We start from the raw sequence: 22,757 nt of genomic DNA, 5'->3' as shown, positions 1-22,757 counted from the left end.
ACAAAAATCTGCTTTGAAGCTGGAAATGTTAAAAAATTATCATCCTATAAAATGTAGGGATTACACACCATGAAAAGTAAGTGAACCCCTAAACCCTATATATTTTTTGAAAGTAGACAACCTGAAGATTACAAATATCTTAATGGGTCATCGATAGCCATATCCACCTTCATGCAACTTTGCGACCAACACAAATAATTTTTTGAAAAAATACGCTAAAACACATATTTGCATCTAAAACTCATGTTCAATCTCAAATTCATATACAAAATACATTTAAAATAATAGCTTAAGGTGTATACAATGTGTATATATACTATATGTACCGCAAACATCAACTACAACAAGAGTTCAGACTCCCTAAAACACGAATACAGAAGACAAGCAGGATTTTGCTGTTGTTCACTAATATGTTAAAAGCTATACTGCACCTACCAAACGGTGACTGTGATACCAAAATCTAACTTTTTTCAGATTACACAGCATACCGTATATAAAAACACAATTTATTAGTTCATATATACAACCACCTTCATTCAACTTTGCGGCAAACAGAGATTGCTAGCAAAAATTGCGCAAAAATTCAAATTTGCCACTTAAGTGTGGCTCAAGCAATCCATTTCTGCAAACATAATGTACTGTACATAAAACTGCAATATGTAAGGAGTTCATACCTACCACACATGTATATATTTACAGGGGCGGGTGTTAAAGAATCGCCAAAATCGCAGAAATGCGCCATCCCATTTTGCGCATGCAAATTAAATAGGACTTTACATAAAAATGTTATTTTCCATCCCCCTGTAAAAATTTTAGCAACCTATACGTTCATCTCTAGTGATAATCATTATTACTATTATTTTGGTGTGTAATGGACATCACTAGAGACGTCTTTTACTGTAGAAAGCTCAGGTATGGACAGGACAGGGATTGGGTGAAATGTAAACTTTATTTGTAACTTTATGTATATGTTGTGTAAGTGTTTGGTGCGACTTTTTTCTTTGGCGCTGCAACCTGGACAATGGTAAATGCCTGGGTCACAGCGCCAATAAACTTCCTGGTTATGTTCAAGGGGTATAACATAAGAATACCCCACTAGTAAAGCTCAGGGGGGAATTACATTATACCTGTATGTGACAATCAGAGACAAATGTATAGTATGTTCTCTGATTGGCAGGAGAAGGGTTAATAGAGACAATAGAGTTCCTGCCACCCCCTCCTGCTGTCACATACAGGGTATGTACAGAGTCTGATTGTTTCTCTGTCTCTCTTTCTCTTCTGAACTGCTCGTGTCACTCTCCCTTTCCTGTTAAAGTTTGCAAATTGCTTGCTTAGACAGGAGGGGGGGGGGGGACACTTTGGAGCTCTATATCTTGATGCTTTCAATTGCAATTTAAAGAGAAGAATCCCATCTTTAAAATGATACCAGGAACTTGATGATTATACTTAAAGTTTTGGAGCGATTCACTGTTGAAACGCTGTCGGGAATTGAGATCTGCAGTTGGATCTCAATGACAAATAGTGTTTTCAACAGTGAATCACTCCAAGACTGTAAGCATAATCATCAATCATCAAGTCCCTGGTATCATTTTAAAGATGAGATTCTCTTCTTTAAAATGCATTTTAAAGCATCAAGATATGTTGATGCAGTCCAGAGATATCGGCATTAGTAGGGAGGACGTAGTAACTATGTCCTCGGATACTGAACTGCCACCTTGGGAGCATGTATAGCTATGTGCCTGGCAGTGAAAGGGTTAAAAATAGCAGCAATCCACAGCAGTTACAAGTTCATATAGAGCTGGAAAAAAACTTGAATTTTGGGGTGTCCTGAAAAATAGCTGCAATCCGAAGGAGTTACAAGTTGATATAGAGCTGGAAAAAGCCTTTAATTTGGGGGTTTCTTGAAAAATAGCAGCAATCCACTGCACTTACAAGTTCATATATAGCTTTAAAAAAAAATAATTTTGGGGTGTCCTGAAAAATAAATGCTAGCGGAATAACGAACGCTAGCAGTCTCCATAGACCGCCATTGTGTGTGTGTGTGTGTGGGGGGGGGGGGGGGGGCGGATTATGACGTGGATTCCGTGCCATAAAACACCTCCTCTGTGCCCTTGTGAACAAACTTCTTTGTTTTCTCTTTTTAAATCATAATGATAACCAAAAACATCAAAATGACCCTGTTCAAAAGTTCTCATACCCTGGTGATTTGGGCCTGATAACATGAAAGATGTTTGAATTGCTACTAAAGGTAACATCCTCACCTGTGACCTGCTTGCTTGAAATCAGTGTGTGTGTGTGTGTGTGTGTGTGTATAAAAGCCGAGTGAGTTTCTGGGATCCAGTCAGACTGTTGCATCTTTCCTCCAGTGATTTTTTGTTTTGTCTAGAGCTCCAGTGTGAATTTTGCATGTGTGAATGGAATGCTCAGAGAAGTGAATGCGCCCATATGTGTGTCAGTTTTTTGTATATGTTACATATATTTGTAATGTATACATAATATGTGTTCTGTATTGTTACATGTTCAGTCATCCACAGCTAACAGACAAAGGTATTGACTGCTTGATACCCAACAGGGGGTGGTGACAAGTGATAGGGAGGGAAGGGGGAGAGCAGTGGATACGAAAAAGAGGCATAAAGAACAAAAGAACAGCAACACCGCACCCTCTCAGGAAAAAGTCAAAGAAGTTATTTCCTCTTTTGAATATATATCTCTATCTGTCTATCTATCACTAGATATAGATATATAAAAAAAAAAACTAAAAACTTGCAAGTCTTCAGTAGGTGATACCTTTTTTAACCCCGCATTTCTGCGACTTTCTTACGTGCTTTGGTTTTACGGCATTCACTGTGCAGCCAAAATGACATGTCCCCTATATTCTGTGTTTCGGTACGGTTCCAGGGATACCAAATCTATATGGTTTTATTTACATTTTGACCCCTAAAAAAAATTCCAAAACTGTGTTAAAATTTTTTTTTTCTAAAAGTCGCCATATTCCGACGGCCGTAACTTTTTTATACGTAAGTGTACGGGGATGCATAGGGCGTCTTTTTTTGCGGGGCCGGGTGTACTTTTTAGTTCTACCATTTTCGGGAAATGTTATTGCTTTGATCACTTTTTATTCAAATTTTTATCAGAATCAAAACAGTGAAAAAATGGCGGTTTGGCACTTTCGACTATTCTTCCCGCTACGGCGTTTACCGAACAGGAAAAATATTTTTATAGATTTGTAGAGCGGGCGATTTTGGACGCGGGGATACCTAACATGTATATGTTTCACAGTTTTTAACTACTTTTATATGTGTTCTAGGGAAAGGGGGGTGATTTGAACTTTTAATTCTTTTTATATTTTTTTATATTTTTTTAACTTTTTTTTATTTTTTATTTTTTTTTTGCATTTATTAGACCCCCTAGGGGTGTTAAACCCCAGGGGGTCTGATCACTAATGCAATGCATTACAATGCTAATGCATTGCAATGCATTGCAAAAAAGCATCCTTTCTTTTGCAGGCTGCATAGACCAGCCTGCAAAAGAGAGGATTTGCAGACAAGCCCGGGAGCCTGTACAAGGCTCCCGGCTGTCATGGCAACGGGACGTCAGCCCTGGAGCATGCTCCAGGAGCCGGCGTTCCCGGCCAAAATGGCGGCGCCCATGCGCCGCCGGGAAAATGGCGCCTCCGGCGCCTTTGACCGCGGCGCCGGAGGGGTTAATGCCTCCGATCGGTCTGGGGACTCAAACTGAGCTTTATCAGTGTCCGCGAGCGAGCGCCGGAGGAGGACGGGACCCGAAGACATCGGAGTAAGAAGAGGCGGGGAAGAAGATGAAGACACACCCTGAATGCCCGCCCAGGGTGCACGTTCCGTAAGTAGAGCACATTCTTTTTTAGGTTATTATTTTAAAACGGGGGGGGGGGGGGGGGGTAGTGTAATATAACATTTACGGTGCCTGAATAGCCTTTTTAAAGGCTATGCACGCATATGTGGGGCTCTAGCAGCATGATTTTGCTGATAGAGTCCCTTTAATCACGAGGAGATGTGGGTGAATATGCCACTGATGAGGTCAATTCTACCCTGTCTGTGTCATCAAATTTGCCACAGTAGTGCAGTTTTTTCCTGCAGTTTCCACTTTTAAGCCAAATTAATTTACCTTACTCCAACAGTGCAGATAATTGTATATCTTTATAGATATAACTCTCTTGCATGGAGTTAAATTATAATATTTTACCACCACTAGAAAAAGTTTGCATAAATATGGCACATGGTTTATGCAATAAATTCATTAATAGCAAGCGCTACAGCAACCTCCGGCACACTTGCCAAGAGAGGTATGTGAGCATACATTGTTTTCGTGGTAGTTCAAGTCCCTGAGGGGGGCGGAACTTGGGTGAATCAGGTAGGAATTGAGAGTTTGGATTCTTCTACAAGGGCCTTAGTCCGTCCACTGAAAGTTCAGGTTACTGCTCTGTCAGCCTACTTAGGTAAGCAGTTTTTCACAGACCAGCTGGTTAAAAGTTTTTTTCAATTGTGCATTCTGGCTCAGACCATCTGTTATCCACCCAATTCTCCAATGGGATTTATCTAAGTTTTAAAGGGGTTATGTGATCCCCCCCCCCCCCTTTGAGCCTCCGGCAGAGGATGAGGTTAAATTTCTTGTTCTAAAAACAGTGTTTCTTTTGGACATAACCTCAGCTAAGAGAGTTGGGGAACTTCAGGTTTTATCTTAGGTAGAACCTTCCATAGCCTTCTATCTGGAGAGAGTACAACTAAAGTTTATGCCAGGGTTCTTCTGTCTCAGAATTTATATACAGAGATCTCTGCTTTTTAAAGGGTCTGATAACCTTTTTCTGTCGTTTGCTGGGAAGAAGAAAAAAAGGGCTCAAGGCTTCTAAGGCCTCCTTTGAATGCTGGATTAAGGAAGCCATAAACCATAATAGCACACAGTATGATGCACCATAGTGGTCCCTGCAGACACAGTATTATGATCCATAGTGGCCCCTGCACACACAGTATTATGGCTCATTGTGGACATCCATGAACAATTATTATATTCTGAGGTCTTCTTCTGGGATACATAAAAACACTGCTACTTACCTATCCCTGCCTCCACTGCATTCCTTGCTGATTTCACCCATCTTCAATGACGTACGGGATGTCACATGACCCGGGCCTGCGTCACACATATGAACACAGGCCTCAGTCATGTGACGTCAGGGACGTCACACTAGTAGGCACAAAGCCTGCCCGGAGAGGTAAGTAAATTAGGCCCGTTACCGACTGGAGTTACGGCAGGCCTCTTAATGTCCCGGGCCCTGTGGTAGCTGCTGCCGCGGCTACCTCGGAAGCTATGCTACTGGGCGTCCCAAATGAGGAAGATTGGAAGGAAGAGGGGTAAGTATATAATGAGGTGGGGGGTTGAGCTGAGTAGATAGGGAAGGGCTAGTAGTTGTGAGCAAGATAGCTAGAGAGACAGTGAGGGGAGGAAGAGAGGAAGGGGGGGTAGTGAGGTGAGAGATAGTTAGCGCTGAAATCGCAGCAAGCTGAACCAATTAAACAAATGCAGAAGCTACCAGGAGCTCCAAGAGACACCCAGAAATCACTCAAAACACTGCTAAAGGTATATGGGAGCATTTATTAACCTATTAATAGCACAAACAGATCTTTTTTAAAAAGAACATTTTTTGCCTGGAAAACCCCTTTACATTACATAATCTCAATGATTCAGGTTTGTAATAAAAACTTTTAATACGTAACTGCGCTTGGATTTCCATTCTTTCGAAGAGAAAAGTCCTGCTTGCAATACACAGAATACAGGTGAAGGTGTGAACCCAGCCTTAAATGAGATATTTCTTTGCTTACAGACCTTTTGTATGTACTCTGGATACTTTAGTTTTCGCTTACTATAATTGTCCTCAGTCCCTCTAGGACTCACTTCATTTAGCACGTTCACACAAGATTTGGGATATTTTTTGTATGGTATGTATATAATGTGTCTGCACTTCATGCTGTTATTCTTTTCATGGATTTTATGATTATTGACTATAGCAGAAATTCATTTTGTGCATGGTCTAATTTTCTATGTGTGTTGCCTCACATCTATTTTCAGATACCCACTAAACCAGGGGTCTCAAACATGCGGCCCGCGGGCCGCATGCGGCCCGCACAAGCCTAGGGACGCCAGATCCGAGTTGAATAAATTGCACGATGATTATATCCACTAGCCGCTACATTCCGACGTCACATCATCACATCGCGCCTACAGGTCTATTAGTGAAACTGCAGAGCGCGGCGGGGGAGCGTTGGATGGTGATTATAAGTGTTTTTTTGTGTGTTAAAGAGGACCTTTCACCATTTTGCCCACAGGCAGTTCTATATACTGCCGGAAAGCTGACAGTGCACTGAGTTCAGCGCACTGTCGGCTTTCCCGATGTGGGCCCAGTGTGAAGAGCTTACGGTCCGGTACCGTAGCTCCTCTATGGTCAGAAGGGCATTTCTGACACTCAGTCAGAGACGTCCTTCTTCACAGCACAGCCAATCGCGCTGTGCTGTGAGAGCCGGGAGGAACGCCCCCCTCCCTGATAATGCTCGTCTATGGACGAGTACTGCGAGCAGAGGGAGGGGGGAGTTCCTCCCGGCTCTCACAGCACAGCGCGATTGGCTGTGCTGTGAAGAAGGACGTCTCTGACTGATTGTCAGAAACGCCCTTCTGAACATTGAAGAGCTACGGTACCGGACCGTAAGCTCTTCACACTGGGCCCACATCGGGAAAGTCGACAGTGCGCTGAACTCAGCACACTGTCAGCTTTCCGGCAGTATATAGAACTGCCTGTGGGCAAAATGGTGAAAGGTGCTCTTTAAACATTGAGGTGGAATGAAGGGGCTCATGACACTGGGGGCAGACAAAGGGAGGGGGGAGAACGGCATGACACTGGGGCAGAAATGGAGGGACATGAATCTGGGGGAAGAGATGGGGGGACATGAATCTGGGGGCAGAGATGGGGGGACATGAAACTGGGGGGCAGAGATGGGGGGGACATGAAACTGGGAGCAGAGATAGGGGGGACATGAAACTGGGGGCAGAGATGGGGGACATGAATCTGGGGGCAGAGATGGAGGGGACATGAAACTGGGGGCAGAGATGGGGGGGACATGAAACTGGGGGAAGAGATGGGGGGACATGAAACTGGGGGAAGAGATGGGGGGACATGAAACTGGGGGAAGAGATGGGGGAAATGAATCTGGGGGCAGAGATGGAGGGACATGAATCTGGGGGCAGAGATGGGGGGACATGAATCTGGGGGCAGAGATGGGGGGACATGAAACTGGGGGCAGAGATGGGGGGACATGAATCTGGGGGCAGAGATGGAGGGACATAAATCTGGGGGCAGAGATGGGGGGACATGAATCTGGGGGCAGAGATGGGGGGACATGAATCTGGGGGCAGAGATGGAGGGACATGAATCTGGGGGCAGATGAAGGGTGTATATGTAACTGGGGGAAAGATGGAGGGGGGACATATAGTTTACGGCTGACTGTAGGAGGATTATACAGTGTGGGGGCACATGAAAAATGAATGGGCGGAGTCAACATAAAAGTGGGTGGAGCTAAATTTGCCGCGGTGCGGCCCGCCGACTGGCTGGGATCTTGCTCTGCGGCCCACATGCTGAGTTGATTTTGAGACCCCTGCACTAAACAAAGTCAAACTAACCAGAAGTTTTGGAAAATTCATTGTACATTCAACTTCATTATGAAACGCCTGTGCCAAATTTGCCTTCTTAATAAAAACTTTCATTTTCCATGATTCACTTTTGTGGAGTTCCATGAAGTTATTCTACTTGGATCTTTGGCTGTGATGGACTTTCACTGATGCCTAACCATCTAAACACGGTTCTGGCCAAATTCTACTGTAATGGATTGAGAACAAAGTGAATTAACTAGACTAGGGTGGCAAGAGCATGATATTTGCAGATTTTGTACCCCTAAAAAAGCTACATTTGATGAAGCAAAAAATTGGATAGTCTATGCTATTCCCCACAGAATGGTTGTATTTTTTCGTATCTGGTTTAATTTTTTTCTTTTCTGCTTTGTTTTGTCTACAAAAACATAATATAAGCTGGGATGGGAAGAGTTATGGTTTGGTGAAGAAACTTATTACTATTATATACATGACAATGAAAAATGGCCGAATGACAGACTTTTTTAAAAAAAAATGGCCTTTCCATTCATATAGATGTAAATATCAATTGCATGAGTCTTTGGGACAGTAAGTAAAGATAAACATGACCTATTTTTTTAATTGGAGATTATGCATAAACACCCGACAGCTGCACACAGATAGATTAGTGGGAGCAGATGAGCAGAATAATCAGTAGCTTACACTCATGGTCTTGCTGCCATATAAATTATGCTAATTTTTTATACAGTTAGCTTTTTATTTCTTATTAATCCTAATGCTATATGACAGTTACACTGTTAATGTGCTATTTTACTTTCATTTCTCTTAAAATTATAACAGGCTGTTTTCATTATCTGTCTTAAGTACTTAAAATACAGACATTTGAATTCAATAGATCAAGAAGTCTTTTAAAACTTTTGGAACATTAAGCACATTTAAATATTAATGTAAATGATAGAACCATATTGAGGGTTTCATATAAGGCTGCTGTAAAGTGTTTTCTATCTATTTATTCTATTAAAAGTTTCTGTTCCAGTTTTCCACTTCTATGTAAGGCCTTCTGCATGTGACTGTTGTGGTTTTACTGTCAGTGAATACTGATCTGAAGAAACATGTCAGTATGTCATCCACAACACATGTCCACAAAAGAGACTTGTATGATCCTCTACGCGTGTTTGTGACTTAAATGCGGGAAAAATGAGACATGCTCCATAATTTGCAGTCCCTATATATGGCACACACACAAGGCTGCAAAAACTACGGCAATGTATGTGACCCATAGAAATAAATAAAAAGGCACACAATGCAAAGACTAAGTCAACTTCTCTCCTTTCTATCTGGTTTCAGGTGTGATTTTTATATTGCCAACATCTATTACTTATCAGGCTGCTGTAGCACTGCCTTATCTGCCACTTCTACTGCTACATATACCGCCACTGCTTGCAGTTAACATTTGTTGTTGGGGACTTTTGTGTTCCTCATCATAATTTTTGGGCCAAACCTGAACCAGTCGATAATCCGAAGAAGGTCACAGTAACGATCAATTTTTTTTTTTCACTCTACGCTTGTGTGATTGACTGCATCATTTGTATCACTGGATCTTTTGACCAAATAAACCTATTACGTACTTGCACCATAAAAGTGTGAAGTACATCTTACTATCTATAAGACGGGTTGGGACCCTACTTCACACCTGAGGCAAGCTGACCACACCCTATTGTAATGAAGTTCTGGTGTAATGACATCTGACATTGTGCCCCATGTGACATCTGAGGCCCAATCACAGGTCCCACTACTGACATCTGGGGCATGTGATCTCAATTGGAAGGCAGAAAAGGACCGAGGAAGATGTTAAAGACCATTGGAAGGAGTGAGGAAGCTCATGAGAGGTGAGTATAAGTGTTTGTTATTTTTAATCACTTCCCCTGGGCGTCTGATTATTATACTCTGAGGTCTGAAGTGGCCACAAAGTATAATATCAGCACTGGCTATAGGGAAGGGGATTCTTGGAAGTATATAATACTGTGTGGGGGCCAATGTGGGCATATAATGCTCTGTGGGGGCCACTGAGGAGCATGTGATACTGTGTAAGGCCACTGTGCACCATATGATACTGTGTGGGAGCCACTGTGAAGCATATAATACTGTGTGAGGGCCACTGTGGAGCATACGTTACTGTGTGGGGGCCACTGTAGAGTGGCACTATTAACAGTATCTGGACCTGTTAGGGGGAACACGGTGGCTCAGTGGTTAGCACTGCAGCCTTGCAGTGCTGGAGTCCTGGGTTCAAATCCTGCCAGGAACAACATCTGCAAGGAGTTTGTATGCTCTCCCCATGTCTGCGTGGATTTCCTCCCATTCTACAAAGACATACTGATAGGAGAAAAAAAATTTACATTATGATCCCTATATGGGGCTCACAATCTACATAAAGAAAAAAAAAAAGGTTTTGGACCTGTTCACATGGTGGAATCTGGCGATGATTTTGCAGCAGATTTTGCCCCTAAATCAGCAGTAGAGTCCTTTCCCATCGCCTATTGAAACTAATTTGGGCAGGAAGCTGGAAAAAAAGCGTCTGCTGGATCTTGACGCTGATTCTGTAGCCGATATAAAGGCCGTGGCTTGCGACTCTCCACTGGTTAGGCGGTGGAAAGTCACAACAGAATACTGATGCTCTACAACATGAGCATGGAGCAGAAAATAATGAAGACTCTAAGGCAGATGTTCGCCTCAAATTCCTCTTTATTTCCATTGTCTGAACTGGTTGTATCTACTTGTATGGAATGAACTATGTTATAGTGCACTCCAGTAGGTCCAACTCAGTAAAACACCCAATTTCAAATGTTTTTTTGGCTGCAATGTGCATGAGTTACTCCAAAAGGGGCCCACTGAGGTTCTGTCACCCAATGGCCCACACAAACCTGGATCCAGCCCTGATGTTAACACTTATGGCCATGAATATAGTATTGCAGAACAATGCACATTAGTTCCTATGGGAACTGTGCACAGGCAGTCAGGAGGCCATGGCCTCCTGACTACTTAAGCAACCCCTCGGGGTCCAAGGGGCAACAGTGGGGGTCAATCTTGCCCCGGACTCCCTGAATGCTGCGATTACTATTGATCACTGCATACAGGGGGGTAATCCGCTGGAGTAAAAGTATCTTCGAACTCCAGCAGCTTGTCCCGGCCCTTGGAAGTTTAAGTACTGTACAGTAAATAATGCCGCAGGCACAGCTCTTGTGTCCGCCCCATAACAGTACTGTAGGATTACGGCGCTGAGGGTTTAACTATACACTCATCTCGATGTAATAGAGTCGGAAGGGATTAAAAAATACTGTCAGTGGTCTTGAAAGAATATTTTACTCTCAAGATTTCTAAATCTGCATGTGCAGTAAGTAAATTAAGGCGAGGTACATAAATAATGTAACAGAGGAATTAATAGAGGTTGTTGTGATTCTTGACAAATATGTACCTGACTGTAGCCAACTATGCCTCCAGTTTCATCCAGCACATTAAAGTTGATAACTGGACCCTGCAAATCGATGTTTCTATCCACTGTGTCAGTGTAGATGCGTATCACAGGTTGTCCATTAGCATAATGTAAGGCAGAAAGCACAGAGTAGGTGTAACTGGCCAGTGCATGAGTATGATTCAGAATATTCTCCATTCCACCTGCAATGCATAATAATAGTTATTTTCTAAGCAATACATTTTTAAACATTTACCAGATCGCCCTTTGGGCTTTCAAATTGATTTTACAAAAATGTTAGTTAGCTAAGGAACTTATTGAAAAGAAAGCATACAAAACAAAAAGAATGCTAAAAATGTTGCAGTTGCCTACAATAATCATTAAAGTGTAAGTAAACTTATTTATTTATTTACTTTTTCATAAATCAGTAGTGCAGGTGAAAGGAACAAACTGCAGTATAGTAAAGTACATACTCCATATGCAAGCAGAGTCAGTTTACAAAAATTATATGGAAGTGAAGGAGAAGTAGAGATGGACATATGAAACAGTCTACAACGGTGGTTCCTAGACAGGACCCACTTTTGGATGAGGATTTGGGCAGGAACCTTAACCTTAGCTGCGTTTGAAAAATAAATGTTCCTACCTGTATTCTGGCTTTTAACACTACATTATGCCTTTTATTCTATTCTGTCATCATGCAATATAATATTCCAAAGTGGCCCCACACAGTACAGTGCTTCAGTAGTGCCACACAGTATATAATTCTCCAGTGTGTCTCCGCACATCATAATGCTCCACAGTAGAGCAACACAGTACAATGCTCCACAAAGCATAATGCTACACAGTGGCTCCACACAGAATAATGCTCCATAAGGGCCCCTCACAGTATAATTCTCCCTAGAGTCCACATACAGTATAATATTCTCCCCACACTATATTGTTCCACAGTGGTCCCACAAAGTATAATATCCACACAGTATAATGCTTTAAAGTGGCTCCAAGCAGTATAATGCTCCAAAGTGACCTTAAACAGTACAAATGATATACAATGGCCACACACAATATATTGCTTCAAAGTGGCCTCACACAGTATAATGCTCCACAGTGGCCCCACACAGTATAATACTCCAGTGGCCCGAAAGCTACATTCATAAAGAAGAGCAACCCCACAAGATTAACTTCGATGACAATTTGCCCCCTGATTCATTTCAGTAAATTATTGCACCGTGAGGTTTCCTCAGACACCAGAGTATAATAAGTGGAGGGACAGGGTCAGTGGTGAACCTAGCCCCTCTGCTGACTGAGGCGGTCAATCAAAAGACGCCCCCACCCTCCACACTGGGGGGCGGCGCAATTAGGTTTTTCTTTTGATCGTCCGCATCAGGTTGCGGGGGAAAGGTGTGTGTCTATATATATATTATGTCCCACAGTGGCCCCCTGAAACCTCTATGATGCCCCGCAGTTGCCCACCCAACTTTATTATGCTCCACAGCCACAGGGGGCCGCTGCTGCTCTTTTTTTAAAGCGCCCCCCCCCCATTTTTATTACATACCGGTAAAACCGATGTGTAAATGAGCCTGTCTGTGCACCCTGGGCGTTCCTCCAAGCCACCGTGCACCCCCCTGTGTCATACTTTGAAACCGGCCCCTCTTTAGCATGCGCGCCGAAAATTCCTCCTCCTCTCCCTCTGTAACCGCCTCCAGCGTCTCTCATCTCACTCCTGTACATTGAAATCTCGGGCACACGCAGTAACACTCCCTTCTGGGCACAACTGCACATGCCCGAGCGCCATTTTCTTGTGGACAGACGAAGAGAGCACACAAGCAATGGTGATGAGAGACACTGGAGGCAGATACAGGGAGAGAGAAAGAGGAATTTTCGCAAACAAGACGGGGCGGTTTGAAGGTATGATGCAAGGGGGTGCATATAGGTTTCTGTTTAGGGAGTGTCCAAGCAGACTCCCCAAACAGAAACCTGAACGCAGATGTGAACTGGGCCTAAGCATCACATTATAAAATACAATTTTAGTATGTATAATGGTAGACATGTATAGAAGCAAATACAGATAGATAGATAGATAGATAGATAGATAGATAGATAGATAGATAGATAGATAGATAGGAGATAGGTCGATAGATAGATATAGAGGGATAGATAGATAGATAGATGATAGATAGATAGATAGATAGATAGATAGATAGATAGATAGATAGATAGATAGAAGATAGATAGATAGATAGATAGATAGATAGATAGATAGATAAATAGATAGATAGATAAATAGGAGATAGGTCGATAGATAGATAGATAGATAGATAGATAGATACAGAGCCGGCGTCAGCACACATGCATAGTCAGGCAAGTGCTGGGGCCCACAGAGGGCACTTGCCCGCCCCAGCACTTGCCTGCCCCAGCACAGAACGCAGGTGCAGCGTTCTGTGCTGATTCCTGGCTGCCATCAGCAAACACCCACCCCGTGCAGACTAGGTGATGCCGCGCTTTTGCGTGACGACGTGACGTCACTCGCTTCGTTCGGCCGCAGTGGTGCGCAGTGTCCTGACTCCCGCCTCCTACAAGCAAGAGGGAAAGGACCAGGGGGGGGGGGGGGGGAGAGGCAGAGGGCCCACTGATTTGCTCCACAAGGGGGCCCATTGAGGCTCTGTCGCCCAAGGGCCCATAAAAACCTGGAGCCGGTCCTGGATAGACAGATAGATAAGAAATAGATAGATAGATAGATAGATAGATAGATAGATAGATAGATAGGTACAGTGGCGTAACTAGGAATGACGGGGCCCCGTGGCGAACTTTTGACATGGGGCGCCCCCCCCCGACCGACACCGAGGCCGAAGACCTCGACCAACCCCCTCCTACACATTTCTGTGCGTTCTATTATCCCCCATAGTGGCCCCTGCACACACTATTATCCCCCATAGTGGCCCCTGCACACAGTATTATCCCCCATAGTGGCCCCTGCACACAGTATTATGTCCCTTAGTGGCCCCTGCACACAGTATTATGTCCCACTGTGGACACCCATAAACAACTAGAGACCTGGGGGAATAAAAACATAAAAAACTACTGTTACTTACCTGTCCCCCGGCTCCTACGCGGTCTTCTGCCTGAGATAATTACAAGAATAATGTCATGGGCTCTCTATGAAGAAAGTCACATTAAGTTTTCCCCTTTGCTGTTGAGGTTCCTCAAGGTTCAGTTCTAGGTCCCCTCCACTTCACTATCTACGCAGCCCCTATTGGACAAACCTTTAGCAGATTTAGTTTTCAGTACTATTTTCATATGATGGCAAACAATTACAGTATATACCATAAAACTTTCCTGAAAATGGAATACCCAGAGGAAACCCACACAAAATGTCTGTGTTGCCGTTTTTTCAATTCTCAAAAACATATTTATGCAAAATGATCATATATTTCCTAAAATATAAAATCTACAAAGTAATCTGCAAAAAAATAAAAATAAAAATAAAATACTCCTTACACAGCTCTGGACTGACAAATTTATGGGTAGGAAAGCTGGACCAGATCCAAACAAAAGGGTGAGCTGAGGAGGAATCCAATAGAACCAGCGCCAGTCACACCATAGATGCAAAAAACGGGTTTCCTTTATTAAGATTTGAAATCCATAAAACACCACGCGTTACAGAGGCAAGCTCCTTTGATAAGTGTACAAGATCGATGCAGGCTTAATAAAGGAAACCCGTTTATTGCATCTACGTGGTGTGACTGGTGCTGGTTCTATTGGTTTCCTGCTCGGATCACCCTCCCGTTAGGATCTGGTCCATCTTTTTTACCATTGTGACGTATATCAACGGAGAAACTCAGCGGCCTTCAACATCATTATACCATTATGGTTATATGTCTTCTCTGGGTGGTGTGACTCCATCACAACCCCTGAAGATGAGCAGCCACTTGTAACAATCTAATTTCCACTTTACCAAATAACAGTAATACAAAGGGCGTTGCTCTGTGCTTTTGTTTGTTGTTTTGAAATTTATGGGTGTCAGAATATGGTGATATAGTTCACAGTATTTTTTTCAAACTTTTATTTATTTTTCTATTTTTTGTTAATGTACTACAAATTTCTATAATCATGATTCCACAATCATGACTGATGGGCCATTTTTGTACCTACCAGTAAGCTTTTGCAAAGCATCAAATCCATGCTTAAGTGCAATTATATCCAAGAATGAAACAGTTCCATCTTCAAATCTGAAAGAAAATATAGTACAGGTGAATCCATTTGTGTTGCTAGAGGGCAAATGGACATCTTCATACACTGTCTACCAATAAATATTTGGACACTCATGCAAATGAAGATATCTGCAGTGTCACGCCTTCCGCCGTTAAATATAGTGCAGGAAACAGCATTGGCATTAGTCGCATGCAAGATGCCACGAAGTACAGAGCTGACCGATTTCGAGAAAGAGGTAATTGTCGGGTACCACCGAAATGGTCGATGCTTAAAGGACATACAGTAGCAAGCGAACTGAATTACCAAAATTGACAGTGGCCTATGTGATTGTCGGAATGTGCCCCAAGTCGGCAGACCCCCGAAACTGGGAGATAGAGACCGACGGGTGCTGGCCAGAGAAATTCGGAAGAACCGCACCCAACCGATGTCTCACATACACCAGGAGTTTCAACAGGCATCTGGGAGTATTGTGTCGGTCAATACCATCCAAAAGGAAGCACATCTGCTGGGTTCTACCAACTATTGAATATGAATAAATGTTTTTCTATTCTACCATAGATGTCCAAATACTTATTGGTAGACAGTGTATAAGGGAGAAACAATGCAGATGATGATTGAGTGATTACATACCGCTATTTAAGAGTTGGTATAATTTAAGAGTAAGGTTTTGTTTCATACATGAACACAAAATAGACATTTAGACATTAGTAAAGACAACCTCTGAAAAGCCAAAATCATCAAAATATCTATTTCCTATGACTTGTTTGCTATCTGTAATCTTTTAGATCCCCCCATTCCTTCCATACAAGAAGCAAACGCAACTCGCTAATTTAAATGTTTAGGTTATTAGGGGAGATCATTAGAGCTGAGCGAACAGTGAAATATTCAATATTTGATATTTGTTTCAAATAGCCCCTCAATATTCAACTATTCGAACGAATATCGAATCCCATTATAGTCTATGGGGAAAAAAGCTTTGTTTCAGGGGAAACCACTATTCGACTCAGGAGGGTAACAAGTCCACTATGACACCTCAGGAAATGATGACAACACCTCTGGAATGCAACTGGGACAGCAGGGGATGCATGCCTGGGGACATCTAACATGCCCAAGTCACTGTATTACGCCACTAATAATGTGGGAACTGACTTTTTCCCATAGGAATGCATTGACCAGCGTTGATTGGCCGAATGCCATACAGTGTACAGCATTCGGCCAATCAATACTGGTTCTGCCGGTGGAGGTCGAGTCTAAGACCGGTCCACAGCAGTCTCCATTGTGGTCCGATCTCAGATGTAGCAGAGTTCAGAGCACAACTCTGCTACATTTCAGATGTAGCAGAGTTCAGCGCACAGCTCTGCTACATCTCAGATGTAGCAGAGTTCAGCGTACAGCTCTACTACATCTCAGATGTCACAGAATTCAACACACAGCTCTGCTACATCTCAGGTATAGCAGAGTTCAGCTCACAGCGGGAGCTGACTTTTTCCCATAGGAATGCATTGACCAGCGTTGATTGGCTGAATGCCATACAGTGTACAGCATTCGGCCAATCAACGCTGGTTCTGCCGGAGGAGGTGGAGTCTAAGATCGGTCCACAGCAGTCTCCATTGTAGTTCGATCTCAGGTGTAGTAGAGTTCAGCGCACAGCTGATAGATGTACTGCCAGGGTTAGCGTTGAATTAGCTTTATTTAGGTAGGAATCTTACTCAAACAGCTATTTGGTGCTCTATATACCTTCCTTGCCAGCCCAAGATACAGCTGCCACGAGATGTGCTTGCAGGTGAAGTTTGAAAGTGATGAGACCTTGCCAGCCAGAGCTAAATGCAAAGTAAGTTCAATGCAAACACATCGTGGCAGTGCACCATATACTAGTCGGGATCGCTGGCAGCTTGCAGTATGCGGGAGCTGACTTTTTTCCATAGGAATGCATTGACCGTACTCTTGCATGTATCTCGGGCTGACAAGGAAGGTATATAGAGCACCAAAGAGCTGTTTGAGTAAGATTCCTACCTAAATAAAGCTAATTCCTAGCTAACCCTGGCAGTACATCTATCCCTGTCTAGTTCACAGTCTCATATGAAACGAATCTGAAAAATACTATTCGTATAAAGTGGAGGTCACCTGATTTAGCCAGCCAATTACTTTTTCCGATTTTTTTTCGATGCCTACGCTTTCCTACAATCTATCCCACCTCCCCTGCACAGTTATTGGCGCAAAAAAAGCGCGAGGGAAGGTGGGAAGGGATACAAATTTTTAGTGCGTTTGCCACGTGGTATTCGAATACCAATTCGATCGAACGCCGTTTGCTCATCTCTAGACATCATGTCTCACAGGTTTTTGCAGTAGGCATTTGTCTATATGTATGATGTCTTCAAAGGTAGCAGCAGACTAAATCTCTTGCACCTGGATCAAGTGATCTTCAGATACGCCTCCTAAATGTCCTCTTGGCTAAACATTTCTAGATATTCCACAAATTAATCAGCTTTTCTAAACACAACATTGACTAGTGAAAAGTTATCACAAAGTAATATGATAGCTATTATTTTGGGTGGTCACAGTTGAAGGGACATTCAAGATCAGGGCAGGCAAAGTTCATGCACACCTGAATGTCAGGCAAAAGTCCAGTTAGGCAGAATAGGTTTAGAGTGAGATAAACAAGGTGAGGCCAACACAGGTCAGGAAACACAGTAGTAGAAACCCACCCACACAGGAGCTAGCAAGATAAGATTCTTTGGGAGTTAATTATTATCTGCCACTTTTTTTGTCCATTCTTTTCGCAGGTGCACCTGTTTTTTTAGACTAGTTTTAATATGGTGTTTATATATGATGTGAGTGAACCTCCTTGTTAAATGTTGTGCACATGTTGTTAAGTTTAGATGCACCCTTATTGGCCATGTGCACTTTGCCCCTTTTTGTTCAAAAAGGCGCAAAAAAGGTGCAATTGCCCCTTTCTAATGCATTCTAACCTGATGGTCATAAATACGACGTAAAAAAGGATCTTCATTTAGGTCATGCCCCCTTTCCTTACCAAAAAGCAAATGTGGCAAGACCAGCATTATGACGTGAAAAATGTAAATGCTTCATAAATGAAGCATAGCAGAAAAAAAGCCATAAAAAAGAAGTTTACCCAAAAAACGTGCAAGGAGCTTAAAGGGGTATTCCCATCACGCTGGTTCGGAAGCCTGCAGGCTGTGTGCTCTCTTCACTTCCTGGTTTTCTCGACACATTGGTGGGCAGGGTTTCACTTGCTCTGCTATCTGCTATGTTTGCAGTCAGTAATGAGGGATTGGTTGTAAATGAATTACCACAGTATGAAGCTGATGTAGAGGCTGATGTAACAGAGCTGGATTTGAGTCAGTTTGTAATACATACAGAGGTACAGGACTCCCTAGCTCAGCCCTTATCAGCCAAATTCAATTAAACCGACTGATAAAGTGGAAGAGCAGGAGATAAGAGCCCAGAAATCCCGGAGCTCTCACCTCCCCCTCCCCTATCTGAGGAACTCCATTACTTGTCTGTGGCAGAGACATACACAGATCAGAGCTGCTCCCAGCACTCAGCCCCTCCCTCCCCCCCTGAGAGCAGGCAGCTACGTCACTTGGGGACTGAGCAGATAAGCCCGTGGTCCGGCCCAGGGCCCGTGGTCATAGAAACGCATGTAAACAATGAAGTGAATAAATTAAGATAGCGGGCAAACAAAGCAGTTTTGATAAAGCAATGTATTTAGAAAAGGTCTTATATCCACATAAACTAGCAGTTGTGCCTCTTTATGTTCAGGCATTTTCCTATAGGGGAAAATACTTTAAATATCCTCTAGGTAAAGTGGAGTTTCTAAGAACAGACAGAAGAGTTTCTACAATTTCTTAAAGAGCCAGCACTCGCACTCAATGAGCAAGGAATGGAACACAGCACTCATAACTTGGAAAAATCAATTTTGCAAACAGAGAAGAGCCAGCAGCCATGGTCAGGCCTTCCTACTATGATATTGAGTTGGTTTTATGACAGTTTGGAATCCTTTGTTTTGTTTTTTTTGCTTAGGATGTTACTTTATTACATAAAGAACAGTGTTATTGTTTTTTAGTAGTCTATTTGAATATGTTGTTCTTCTCAACCATGACAGCACTGGGCCGTACTGTATGTGACCGACTGCTTCATCCTAAGTGTGAGTAGGAGCGCTATCGGTGGTCCTTCCTTCCAACTGTGGTTAGGCTGTGCAATCAACATCCCAGCTGTACAATCAGCCCGGTGTTGATTGTACAGATGGGATTCTGGGATTCTGAATTTGTGACATGCCTCCTACTATCTTCTCTACTCTATCTTTTTATCTTTCTATCTGAGCTTTTTGTATGTTGTACTCTTGTATCATTATTGTATTACAGTATCTATACTGCTGTAACACACTGAATTTCCCTATGTTGGGACTATTAAAGGATTATCTTATCTTCTGATCTGCTGTGCCTTATCAAGATCTCCACCATATTCAAGGTGCAGGTCGCAATTGTTTGGATGCAACAGGAGAATATGGTGGAAACACCTGTTGAATATAGAGCAAAATAGCTATTATGACCAGGAATGCAATCAGAACTTTATACATGGAACTGATTGGTGATTGATAGTTGGCTACTCTGTACCTGTACATATACAGTTGTGCTAAAAAAAAAAAAAAAAAAAAAAAATCAAATGATGTGTTTCTGACAAATAGCTCCTCCCTAATATTTCCCAGTGCATCGTAGGAAATATAACATGGTCCGACCATGCCCCTATCATCGTGACTATATAAACTCCTTCATACCGCCGCAGTACTGTTTATGTCATGTCTCTGCAAACTGAGAATCTGTTTCTTCTAGTCTTCAGGAGTACTTCACCATTAATGCTCCCTCAGCAAGGGATGAATACTTCCTATGGTATCCTAAGGCATATGTGCATGGCCTTTTCATCCAACATGCTTTAAAAAACAAAAGCTTTGATCTATGCAATTGGCTATCGACCAAATAGCATCTGTAGAAAAACAACATATTTGCAACTACATGCCAATTCTCCAGAATGCTCTCTTGCTAGATGCTAGAGCAAATGCTAAAGATAACCTGACTTTAGAATTTGCACACTAAACTAAATGAATGCACTTGTCATACTATAAGTCTTAAAACAAAACCAGTAAACCTATGGCCAATAGGTTTGCAGGTCTTGCAGGTTAAGTTGAGGCTTCCATTTGTGGTTTCTCATCCCTCTGGCACTAAAATTCGATCTCCCAGGCCATTGCTAAAGAATTCAGCAATTAATACCAGAAACTCTACAACTTGAACACAGACCCTAACATTCATTAACTCATCTCAGAATATATTAAAACATTCCTACACTCCTTGCAATCTACTACAGTTTCTCCTGACCAATTGACAGTCCTAAGCAAAAATCTCATAACTTCAGAAATTGAGAAAACTATCTCCTTTCTTAAAGAGGACCTTGCACCACCTGGGGCACATGTGGTTTTATATACCGCTAGAAAGCCGACAGTGCACTGAATTCAGCGCACTATCGACTTTCCTGTTCTGTGCCCCCGGTGAAGAGCTATCGGTGCTGATACCGTAGCTCTTCACTGTCAGAAGGGTGTTTCTGACAGTCAGTCAGGAACGCCTTTCTTCACAGTGGCTTCTATTGTGCTGTACTGTGAGAGCTGTGTGGAATGCCTCCCCTAATCCTGATAGTACTCGTCCATAGACGAGTATTGGGGGGGGGGGGTGTTACTCACCGCTCAGCGTTATTACTGGGCGGTAAGGAACACCCCCTCTCACAGTACAGCGCAATAGATGCTTATGTGAGGAAGGGTGTTCCTAACTGCCAGAAATGCCCTTCTGACAGTGAAGAGCTACGGTACCAACACCGATAGATCTTCACCGGGGACACAGAACGTGAAAGGCGATAGTGCACTGAATTCAGCGCACTGTCGGCTTTCTAGCGGTATATTACACCGCATGTGCCCTGAGGATGTGAAAGGTCCTCTTTAAGCTGGGCAAGTCGCTGGGTCCGGATGGGTTTTTAAATGAACATCTTTGTTTTTTTAAAGCCCGACTACTCCCCCATATTGTCAACATTTAAAACTTAGCTATGTCCTGAAGTCAGTTCCCTCCCGAAATGCTTAGTGTAACCATAATTACGCTAACTAAACCGGGAAAAGACCCCACCACTCCAAGTAACTTCCGTCCCGAAAACGTTAGCTAACAGACTCCTCTCGAATCTCCCTAATATTATTGGCAAAATAGGCTTCACCAAAAGTCGACAGTCTCCTCATAGCATGAGACGATTGCTTGATTTGATCGCGAATGCCTTCTCTGCTTCTATTGCTGGATGTGGAGAAGGCATGCAGTCGAGTTCATTGGAGGGCCTTTGAGGCCCTCCAGAAACTTGATTTCCCGGGCCCCATATTCTCGGCCATATCTGCTCTCTATATGGTCCCTTCAGTGTCTGTCCTGATTAACTGAGTTTTTTCTGAGCAGTTCCCGATAACAAATGTTACTTGCCAGGGCTATCCCCTCTCTGCTCTTATCTTTCCTATAATTATGGAACCTCTGGCCAAAAACATCAGATTAAATCAAGGGATTCATGGTCTCTAAGATGGACATCATTCCCACAAACTGAATCTCCTCTCCTGATTCTCACTCTAACACATCCCCTTGAGTTCCTCCCAACAGTATTACAAATTCTGAACTCTTTTGGCTGGATATCTTATGGGATGAATCAAAGTCCCAATTATTAAACTTACAAATTTTGCCTTAAACTAGAAAATTTTGTGAGCAGTCATTCTCCCTTTCAATGGATCCTCAACTCTGTCCCATACTTGGGTATTAACTTAACACTGTTGGTAAAACAACTAATAGCAGCTAATTTTCCCCCTCTAATTTCTACTTCAAACAGAATGAAATAGGCTAGCCAAGTTTGAACACACTTGGATGGGCAGAATAGTCCTATACGAAATGGTTATATTCCCATGCATTTTATATTTTCTTAGAACATTAGTGTTTCTCATTCCCACCTCCACATTTTCCACTCTCCACAAACAAATGAATGCATTCATTTGACAACAGATGAAACCACACATCTCTTTCTCTACAACAGCAAGGCTCCCTTGTCATGGTGGTATGGGCCTTTCTAACCTTTACCATTAACACTTAGCTTTCATCGTCCAGCATACTTCTGGAATAACTCCCATGATAAACTCTGGCTAGCACTGGAGGCACATGTAATCCACATCTCCAACATCTCTCTTGGTCTAACCACGTCTCAGCTCTGTTTTCACCAACAGTTCCCCTGTCAGTTCAGATGATCCCTTGAAGGCCTGGTGTGTGGGGTACTCATCCCATCACTCTTCTCTCCCCAGGGTAAATATTTCAATCAGGCTCTGTTTCACCATATT

At 42.8% G+C, this 22,757-nt stretch overlaps 1 protein-coding gene across 1 annotated transcript in view; it reads right to left on the bottom strand.

Moving 5' to 3' along the window:
- The window catches only part of MOCOS (molybdenum cofactor sulfurase), a 177,568-nt gene that overhangs the window by 70,297 nt on the left and 84,514 nt on the right, over nucleotides 1–22,757 (bottom strand). Inside the window, exons 5-6 of the mRNA XM_075271000.1 lie at nucleotides 15,287–15,363; nucleotides 11,141–11,340 (exon numbers count right to left, since the gene is read on the bottom strand). Coding sequence (XP_075127101.1) covers nucleotides 11,141–11,340; nucleotides 15,287–15,363 — 277 coding nt within the window. The remainder of the gene's footprint in view (nucleotides 1–11,140; nucleotides 11,341–15,286; nucleotides 15,364–22,757) is intronic.

This window comes from Leptodactylus fuscus, chromosome 4, assembly GCF_031893055.1.
Source record: "Leptodactylus fuscus isolate aLepFus1 chromosome 4, aLepFus1.hap2, whole genome shotgun sequence".
In the NCBI taxonomy this organism is placed as follows: domain Eukaryota; kingdom Metazoa; phylum Chordata; class Amphibia; order Anura; family Leptodactylidae; genus Leptodactylus; species Leptodactylus fuscus.
This window is presented reverse-complemented; position numbering and strand designations above follow the sequence as displayed.